This window comes from Mya arenaria, chromosome 4 (genome assembly GCF_026914265.1).
Source record: "Mya arenaria isolate MELC-2E11 chromosome 4, ASM2691426v1".
In the NCBI taxonomy this organism is placed as follows: Eukaryota; Metazoa; Mollusca; class Bivalvia; order Myida; family Myidae; genus Mya; species Mya arenaria.
This window is the reverse complement of record NC_069125.1, coordinates 803,730-814,401: the sequence shown is the minus strand read 5'-3', so window position 1 is coordinate 814,401 and position 10,672 is coordinate 803,730. Positions and strand designations below refer to the sequence as shown.

The 10,672-nt window shown below is 34.7% G+C and overlaps 1 protein-coding gene across 1 annotated transcript; it reads left to right on the top strand.

Annotated features, from left to right (window-relative positions):
• Nucleotides 1-3,609: 3,609 nt before the first annotated feature.
• LOC128232352 (sodium/calcium exchanger regulatory protein 1-like) lies at nucleotides 3,610-9,882 on the top strand. The gene is made up of 4 exons (XM_052945861.1): nucleotides 3,610-3,856; nucleotides 7,424-7,611; nucleotides 8,049-8,150; nucleotides 9,505-9,882. Exons 1-4 carry the CDS (start codon nucleotides 3,787-3,789, stop codon nucleotides 9,553-9,555), a joined length of 411 nt encoding a protein of 136 aa, XP_052801821.1. The 5' UTR covers nucleotides 3,610-3,786; the 3' UTR covers nucleotides 9,556-9,882.
• Nucleotides 9,883-10,672: the final 790 nt, after the last annotated feature.

Here is a 10,672-nt window from a genome sequence, read left to right as displayed (position 1 = left end):
TTTCAGAGTTACTTTTCATACTCTAAGCTAAATCACAGTCCTAAAACCAAGGATGACATTAATTGCTGAACAATGAAAAATAATAAAGACGAGAGGAAAACTATGAGTTTGGATACATTTTCCACAGACGATGCCTTTATATTTTTCAGTAAAACTGAATACAGTTTAAATCGTTTAGTTTCATGATCCATGTTGTGACACGTTAATGCTTTATTCTTCGAATAATTTGTTGATTAGTAAGAAGTTCATTTTTTATGCATCCAATAAATTTTTATTTTATATTCTATAAAACAGAGTACCTTGTAGTTAATAAGCGATCAGGGCTAATCGTAAATAGCGCATGCAAAGTGTTGTTGTTGTTGTTTTTTTTAATTTTGGTGCCTCTTAGAGAACTCATTGAAATATTTTTAAAAGGCAGGCTAGAACACTGTGTATATGTTATTTGTTCGTTCAGTCCAGTGTTCTACAAAATTGTTCAGGCAGCTTTACGCAATGTTTCTAGCCCGGTTGTCAAACGTTCAAATATAATCCAGTTTAGAGGCACAAGGTCGGGGCTCAAACGACTGTGAACTAAAGACACAAACTCACCAACGAAATAACTTACAAAGACCACGAAACAGCACACAAGAATCCAAACATTTTTATCCATAAATGATGGGATTACCGCCATGGGACCCTCAGTTGAACACGAGGTCACTGGACCACGAGTTCACTGGGTTTTTAACTGGTTTATTTGCGTCAAAGCCTTACGCTTGTACGGTTGGACATTCATCCAAACACCACTCTCCGAATACCGGGTGCTAGACAAGGGAGCTAGCCAAATGTTGCAATTTCCTTCAGTATGGCGTGTTCAGGGTTTGAACCCAGATGATGCCATCAACTATGTTGTAACCTTCCTCGATTTCAGTGTCCCCCTCCTGTCCACCGGTGTTTCCGTTTTCGCGTTTGATCTGTTTCCTCCAGGCACGCTCCAGTCTGTCATGCGTCTCGGACGCAGACTGCAAGGTCAACGGGCACGTGTGGGCCAATATATCGGCGGAAGTCCAGTAATCGCAGATCCATGTTGCTTTCAATACTGGATTAGGCTTTCCTATTTTGTGATGCAAATAACCCTGTCTTCTATATTAGACATATGGAACTATTTGCTGTTAATAACTATGACATTAATACTTATACTATAGAATAGTGTCTTATCGTTCCGGGTTATACCAACATCACGGCTTGAACGATAACCGTGTCTTCTATATTAGACATATGGAACTATTTGCTGTTAATAACTATGACATTAATACTTATACTATAGAATAGTGTCTTATCGTTCGGGGTTATACCAACATCACGGCTTGAACGATAACCCTGTCTTCTATATTAGACATATGGAACTATTTGCTGTTAATAACTATGACATTAATACTTATACTATAGAATAGTGTCTTATCGTTCCGGGTTATACCAACATCACGGCTTGAACGATAACCGTGTCTTCTATATTAGACATATGGAACTATTTGCTGTTAATAACTATGAAATTAATACTTATACTATAGAATAGTGTATTATCGTTCCGGGTTATACCAACATCACGGCTTGAACGATAACCGTGTCTTCTATATTAGACATATGGAACTATTTGTTGTTAATAACTATGACATTAATACTTATACTATAGAATAGTGTCTTATCGTTCCGGGTTATACCAACATCACGGCTCGAACGATAACCGTGTCTTCTATATTAGACATATGGAACTATTTGTTGTTAATAACTATGACATTAATACTTATACTATAGAATAGTGTCTTATCGTTCCGGGTTATACCAACATCACGGCTCGAACGATAACCGTGTCTTCTATATTAGACATATGGAACTATTTGCTGTTAATAACTATGACATTAATACTTATACTATAGAATAGTGTATTATCGTTCCGGGTTATACCAACATCACGGCTTGAACGATAACCGTGTTTTCTATATTAGACATATGGAACTATTTGTTTTTAATAACTATGACATAAATACTTATACAATAGCATAGTGTATTATCGTTCCGGGTTATACCAACATCACAGCTTGAATGTATTGGAGCATTCGTTCATGGCATTATCTAATATGAAAGACGATTAATTATTTGATCAAATGTTAAAAAAATAGTACATGGTTTTGAAGCCTAAAATGTTTCCGATTGTGTTTTGTTTCTCTCGGTAAATTTTGAGCGATAATGGGCTCTCTCTGGACTACTTCTCCCCTGGTCGTGGTTTTCTCTGAGTAATGCAGGATCATCGTATCGTGACACATGGCCCGCGCATACTGCGCATTTAAATTTTTCGTGATTTTATAAAAGATTGGCATTTATTTCTCCTTTCATGTAGTATTATCTGTAACATTAAGGAATTAATTTCTAATAAATTAAATGATGTCAGCTAATTTAAGTCTTAAAGTAGTTCTCTGTAGCCATACAGCAACTTCAGAAAAACAATGTGGCATGTTCATGTTTTGCATCTCGTGTGGGATACATCATTGTTGGGTGAGGACAGTATGAGCAATCTTTGCACTCCTAAATCTTCTGGAAAAAATGCCAAGGAATGCATTTTGGTTAGTTTCTGTGTTTTTATCAACGTAAACAAAATTACAGCATGTGTCTAGGCTTGTCGTGTACTTTCCATTGCATTACTTATCCTGGACTTTAATTGCAATGATACTCTCTAGCTTTTGCATTGTTTATATTAATAGAACGTATTAGTTATATTATGAGTTGTTTTTATATTGATGATTCTATATAGGAAGAAATAATTTATTCCAATAACCTAGTCTCAATACAGTTATGTGGTACATACATGTATGTAGATATATATCATTTGAGAGAGAAAAGTTAGTTTTATGACCGATTTCAGTTGTACTTAACGACATTAAAACAAAGTGCAATTAGTATAGGTAGTATATGGTCATTTATTTTACTTATAAGTTATCAGCAACAGTGTTCGGGCACTCAGGTATCCAAAATTAACACTGTTGCTAACACCTTTATATATTGCATACCTTTAAATTTGTTTTACTCTTACATCTTGTTTCTGGAAAAAAGTGCTTTATTTTCTGTGTAAAATAATGATATTGGTACATTAATAATATAAATAATGATGACAACGACGAATATTATTTTTTATATTATTATTATTATTATTATTATTATTATTATTATTATTATTATTATTTACATCATTATTATTATTATTATTATTATTATTATTATTATTATTATTATTATTATTATTATTATTATTATTCCACTATGTCACATGTGAAGACTTAATTTATTGAAGAATTATTTTCTTGCTGTCAGAATCATGTTCTATATTTTACTCAAGTCTAGCTTTTAGTTTAAATAGAAAAAGGGAAGATGTGTATATGACCTCTGAAGAGTGCATTCAAATTGGTGTTCAATATTTTCGAAGACTAATTAAAAAACAAGGGTACATACTCCTGCCTGTCAACGCTGTTGATGGTAATTCTCGAATGATTAAGACATATTCTCCGAGTATTGGTCATGACAGCGCTTAGGTATGCCTCAAATACCAGACGCTTCTTCCAGTATAAATATCTGAACAGTTGGCTTGTGGAAATAGAGAGGATAGCGTTCTAGACTCCGCCTTGCGCGTTTAACGAATTACTGCCTGGTCTTTATTTTGCCGGAACATTGTTCTGAAACAGACGTGATTTAATTACTAAAAGGTGTATGATTTTAAGTTAAAATATTTAGGACTTTTTCTTCATTTATCGTAAAAAAATGGCTAGTGTTGTTGGAAAATGGAAGATAGAAAAATCGGAAAACTTTGAAGAATATATGAAAGCGATTGGTAAGTTTGACGTTAACGAGCTTTTTGACTCGCTACTTGACATTAATGATGCGGTTGCTGTTGTGTTTATTGTCTTTATTGTCTTATTGTTCACAAACAGCTTCACTTATACCATGGGTTTACAGTAGTCTCCGTGAAATCTCGGTCAATACCTGACTTTTACTATGAATCTGGTTGAACAAATATGTGCATTTAATGTGAATAGGTACAATCAATATTTTCAGAATAATTCAAATAATTTCATTTTTATATCTAATATAATCTTTCTGTTCACGTTTTCTTATAATGAAAATTTACAATTAATACTTATAATGAAAAATATTATATTTGTTCACAAAATGAAACAATATATATTCCTTCTTCTTCAGAATGTTTCATATGATTGATACTGGTCGGAAAACACTCCTTTTTCTACTAAACTACTTAGTGCATGTATGCTAAATTTTACTCGCGAGCATTCGCATTACTCATATCGGAATTGCTTAAATAAACATTCAGAATTTCTTAGATTATTCTGCATTAATGTTGTTAAAGTCAATTTATCATGAAACTAGCTAACATGCCTATGTGTAATAAACTGCACAGCTAATGCCAGATTCCAGCCATACCTAAGAAAACATATTTACTGCAATTCTTGAAATACTGACTGCATGCTATTGCTTGGTCATCAAAATGTGAGCGTATCCAGTTTCGATTAAATAACCTAATAACCTAACATGATATCAAATCAATTATACATGTATGCAACATCGTTTATATATTTCCATTAGGACCCATAATAAATAAAAGAGATATGAATATGTAATGACCAAGTGACTACGCTTAGTGACAGACCATTATACGAGTGTGGGAAGTACATTAACACAACCGTACGGGCATTGACAGCTGAAATAATGGTCATAGAAGCTCGCTTGTCATTACTGTAATACTAATTAATATAAATGTACTTTTTGATGAGTTGGAGTATGAGGTTATCGTTGCTGATTTCATTTTAAAGGTGCCCAATAACGGTTGATGCATTGTTCATTAATAAGTTTATATCCAAACAAAATGTTGTCAGCCTCGCCTAAGTCTTTTATTAAAACAAACATAAAATGTTTTAGGTACAGATTCCAATATTAGCGATATTTTGGTGCTTTTTAACTAGAGAATGTGTGGCCACGTAGTAAGTAAAAATCATTTATTATGGCTTAAATTTTATCATCTGTACTTAAATCTTATGTTGTTGTTCTGTTATCAAGATGGTGAGTTAACCGTGATAATTCCTAAAAATAAAAGAAACAATTGCATCAACCTCTCTGTGCCCCTTCAAAGATTTAAAGAAAATGGACGAGCATTGCCATTCGCTAGCAGCGCTGTTGTCGATTCCGCACCGATGCATCATATATTACCCTATTGTTAGTGAGTGTATACCACGTGATAAATTACGACATAAATGCTACGTCGAGAGGTATCATTTTGCTTCGAATGAAGACTAAAAAAACAATAACTTTTTTTTTATTTCTGCACCATTTTAAATGAAACAAAGGGCAGTTTATGCCGTTTAAAAATCCGCCTTTGTTGTTTTATTACCGGAGTTTGATTAGGTTATGAGATTTCCTAAAACTCTTCGACAATCCTGTTTCTAAAATAATGTTTTATAGGTGTGCATCAGGCGGCAGTTCGTGAAAAGGTTTGTCGAAGTGTTTTAAGAAACTAAACTCTCAATCAAACTCTGGTAAACGACCGAAGGCGGGGGTAAGCGGCGAAGACCGCTTTTAAGATGGTGAAGGAATAATAAAGACATCTTTGTTTAAAGTCTTCATACGAAGCAAAGTGTTACATTCCGACGACGCTTGTATGCCGCAATTTATCATGTGGTATACACACACTCTATAGTAGCACATTCCGTGTTTAACATTTCTTCCATGTCCTTATGCTTTCGTTCTTCTTATCTTGTTTCAAATTCATTTGTTTCTCTCTTGTTATTTTGTCCATTCCATTTGATTCCTTATCAGTCTTTCATGTTGCCATCAATGTCGGGTTAGATTTTAAACCGGAATGTAAATACGCTTTAAGATGATAAGAGGGGTCTAGTGGATTGAAGTTGTCTGTTTTATAGCCTCTCCAAAAGGACGCCAGTACTGGTGTCTGCCCTGTAAATGGACTCGGAATTGATTTATATCAGCATTTAACAATCTTCGTTATCGAGCTAAAATAAATCAGTATAAACTAAAAGCCTGGTTGCAAATTGAAAAGGTATTTCTGAATTCCTCATTTTTACTAATGGTTTCAGCCTTCTAAACGGACACCGAATTAGTTCATATTCAGTAATCGAGCTTAAACAATAAATCAGTATAAATTAACAACTTTATAGCCATTCTTGGCAATATTAGAATACTTTTGAAAAGGCATTTCTGGAGTTATCATTTTTACATCTACTCAATAACCGAAGCTAATTGAAACTGGTTACTAAAACCAAGAATGCTACTAATTGCTAATCAAGGAAACCATTCCCTTGGTAACCGAAAAGAAGAAAAATTTGAGTTTGGAAACATATTCCACAGACGCTGAGTTTATTTTTCTCAATTAAACTTAATATACACCTTTATTGTTTCGAATTATGATCCATTTTGAGAAACATTTCTGCTTTTAATTTTCGCAAATGTTTTTATTTGAAGCCCATTTATTCTTTTCCTCTAACAAAAACCTTTATTTTTAACGCCCAGGACAAATCGTAAATCGCACGTGCGAAGCAGTTTATGTTTGGGGTCACTTGAGAAAAGTGAATTTGTTTTAGGGGGACAGTCTAGAGATCTGTTGCAGCATTGAAAAATTAACACCTACAAATAGACAAAATCATTTTTACAAGTAACTTAAATTGATTGATTTTCTATAAACGCCAACAAAATGAATAGGTTGTCTGTATAATGTTTTGCCATTGCAAGGGAAATAGACAATATAATTGCATATACCTTTTTAACTTGTGTCCATTAGTGACATATTTCCGCTGCTGTCAATATTTAGATATGAGTTTCAACATTTGATTACGCGCGCGAGCATTGCAGTATAAAAAATAGGTTCATTTTACGACCCCATACAATTATTTTTGCTGCGTTTCACTTAAGGTGTATTAGACGGCATGATATGCAAGTCGACGCTCAGAACCTGGCATATTAACGCTAAAAATCACCCTCATACTCAAGTTTTGGAAAACTGACTATTAAATAAGCAATATAATGTTCTCCACCAGCTTCTTAATGTTTCTGATCGGGTATTACCTCCATGTACCAGTCAGGCAACATATTAAAGATCAAAAGAAAATACACTTCATTTGCTTTCCGCTAAAGGTGTGTCGGACGATAAGCGAACTGACACCAATAAGTATCTGTTAGGGCGATTGGTGAAAAACAACTAGAAAAGCATCATTTTAGATACATGTTTCGATGTCTTGTGTTTCCCTTAAGGTATAGAGGCGATAAGAGAGCGCACTTCCATACGTATATGTTGGAACGGATTTGGGATAGCAACTAGTTAAATATCAGGCATTAAATTACAACGCTGTTATTATCCGTGGTTTCTCTTTAGGAGTGGGTGACGATAAACGGGTGGACGCTCACAAGTATCTGTCCGACGGTTCCGGAATGACCCAGGAGTTCTCGGCGGACGGTGATACGTGGACGATGACGTCGTCAACCGTGATGGGAGCCAAGTCGCTAACATTTAAACTGGGAGAGGCCATTGATTCAGTCACGCTTGATGGACGAAATGTGAAGGTATGAACTAACTTATATCTAGTCGTGGTTTGCCTGGTCATGAGTGCATACTACCGAATGGTAGTCTTAGAGTATTGAACTAACTGACAACTTCTGTATTAACTAAAGACCGCACTTGTATTTGCTGTTGTTTGGTGTTTAAATTATTAAACAAAATCAAGATTACTAGAATTTTTAACAATAAATAAATTATACTTTCCCATGTGAATACACGGTCATTTTTGAGAGGCTATATAATCAAGTTAAGTTTATGCGTATATTGCATAGAATGAGCAATACATATTCACAAACCAAAATGTCAGATGCAGCACACTATATTGAAACAAACAGGTTTACATTGCATAAGTTTCCTATATCATTGTAAATAATCGACGCCGTCATTAGCTTTTTTAAATTAAAATCGTCTGTCTGTTTAACAATTATTTGAAAAACTACAGATGACGTTTTCGGTTGACGGGGACAAACTCGTAGAGAAGCAGTCCGGAGATGGTTTCGAATGTCAGCACGTGCGGCAGGGGTCTGGAGACAAACTTACAATGGTATGACGTCATTCTTATTTGAATATTACGTTACATAAGTTGATATTTTAATAGAATGCAAAACAGAAAACCTACATTTATATAATTCTACATGTCTTGTTTGATGTTAAAGACTGGCTTTCATTAACGAATTGAAGCAGAAACGTTCTTTAGGATTCCCATTTGATTCGTTTCAATCGTTAATCGATTTAAAATGTCCATGAGGCTCTGATTCCTTAACAACTCTTTCATGTTTTATTCAACAATATTAACTCTAATATTATTCATCGCACCATAAACACGAAAAGATTATCTCGATTTAATTACAGTCCGTGATAGGTAATGCCTAATCCTTTGATTTCCATCAAATGTTACATTATATACGTATGTCAAACGCTCTTAACATACGCGAAAGACATGCTCAACGCGTATGACCAACTGTTACAATGGTTCACGGTCGAATTAATCATTTTCCATATCGTGTTGTTCATTACCATGATAATGGCGTGAGATTTCAATATGTTTACTGTTTTTGTAAACTGGGTTAGTTTTAATGCTTATATAGTTTTTTAATTAAAAGGGACACTACAGCTGTGTAATTTAAACGCAGCTTATTTACAATATGATGTTTGAAACAGTCTTAATTAGTTTGGCATGACTGCAGGGCTTTTGAACGATAGTCTTGACTTCATAGTTTAAAACAACAATTAGAGGTCAAGGTATATTTTCGTAAAATGCTTTGATCATTATTTCCCCTCTACCTTAATCCCATCGAATTCATTATTTTACCAAATTGTCACTATCTAGCACGACGTTTGCTAGAAGCTGTGGCAGGTTTAAAAGACGCTTTACATGTTAGGGGAAGTCCACGATATGTCGCAATGACGTCAGATTCATTAAGTCAAACTTATTTCATTGCTCGCATATTGTCAGGGAAGGTTTTTCAAGAATGTTTAATTCGCCGTTCAGAAACCTTTCGTACGAATCTTGCAACTCCGTATTGCATTGCTGTAAATCTGCCTTACACCGTATAGCATATTAGTGGACTTGTAACTTTATTTATTGCATTTCGCACCGCCGTATTAAATCTGCCTATAGAGTCGTTACGACAAAGTACGAGAGCGGGTTATAATGTCATTTTTATTTTATGATTTTGAGCAATAATAATATCAGTCGAAAATTGGCCCATTTTCAGCCAAGAAATGGAAAAGGTTTTCAGAAAAGAAAACGTAACGTCATTTTGAAAATTGACGTCGTTCGAATTATGCCGAATACTGGTGCATGCTGAAACTTGATCTGGACGGTGAAGCTGGTTATAACGTCAGTTTAATTGCTTTATTTATGTTTTTCCGACTTATTTGTGTTTCTTTTTCAGACTCTGACTGGAGGCGGACAGACATGTATACGGACATTTGTGAAATCGTGACCAATTAAAGCCATTCCTTATCTTAATTATTTTGACGGCCTGCTTGTGTTTTAAATACCTTATTATAAACAGTTCTAGGAAAAACAATACCTGATTCAACTTAACGTAGCAATTATATATATAGCTGCCACATGCAACGCAATGCTTTTTAACTGAAATTCAACGTGTCTGGTTGATCAAACTACAAAGGCCTTACTTCAATTAATATGTTACTTTTTATACTGTGTTCAGTGTCTAAACTGTATTGGTTAGCATTGCTTCGTTAAGCATTATGTTGTAATGTGATTTATAATGTTGTACGCTAAATAAATAAAATTACAAAAATAGTATTTCATTTAGTTTAAACTATATTTATCTTACAACAATTGGGAATAATCTATACTTATGTTCAACCACTATGGCCTAAACAAAGAGATGTCCTGTTTTTTGTTTTGGTAATTAGAAAACCCGGAGATAATTCACTTGCTCGGCTTGGTGACCACTTGCTCGGCTTGGTAACCACAACCCTGATTCATTCGAAAAACGCATGGAATAGCTAACAAATAGGAATCATGTCATCGCCACTGTGTGATCGTCAGACTTTCATGTCTGGTCCAGATATTTTATTCAATTATTACAATGATTTGTAAGACAAGTTCGATAACCAGCGATCGTGCACTTTTCGCTCTAGAGTTTTCACCTTGTCTACTCTTTTTTAGAGCATTTTGTTTAATATTTACAGGAGGGGATCCAGGATTTGACGTTAGAGGTTGCGTACCTTTGGGGCGTTATCTTTAGGTTTTGGCCCCTTCCTCAGGATCAATATTTATTTGTTAAAAAACAGTTTTAACAAATAAATATTGGTGTGGCCAGGGGGAATTGGGTGAACAATTTTGACCAACTATAGTCCGAAATGGTGTCTTTTATGGCGTATTTAATTCTTGTTTCTCCAGTATTCAACTAAGAAAATAAATTGGGAAAAATTTAGGTGGGGTGGTGACGCGGGGGGGGGGGGGGGCGGATGCTAGTGCAAGATCCGCTAGGGATTTAGCATTGAGTTTGGCTTAGTACCGTAACCATTTGTGGAAAATAGCCAGCACATTTCACTTTGAAAATTTGGCTTAAGGATTGTCCAAGT

Coding starts and splice junctions, on each gene's coding strand:
- LOC128232352 (XM_052945861.1), top strand. CDS start 3,787: ATGGCTAGTGTTGTTGGAAAATGGAAGATAGAAAAATCGGAAAACTTT. Junction 3,857..7,423: donor AGAATATATGAAAGCGATTG/GTAAGTTTGACG, acceptor GTTTCTCTTTAG/GAGTGGGTGACGATAAACGG. Junction 7,612..8,048: donor TTGATGGACGAAATGTGAAG/GTATGAACTAAC, acceptor GAAAAACTACAG/ATGACGTTTTCGGTTGACGG.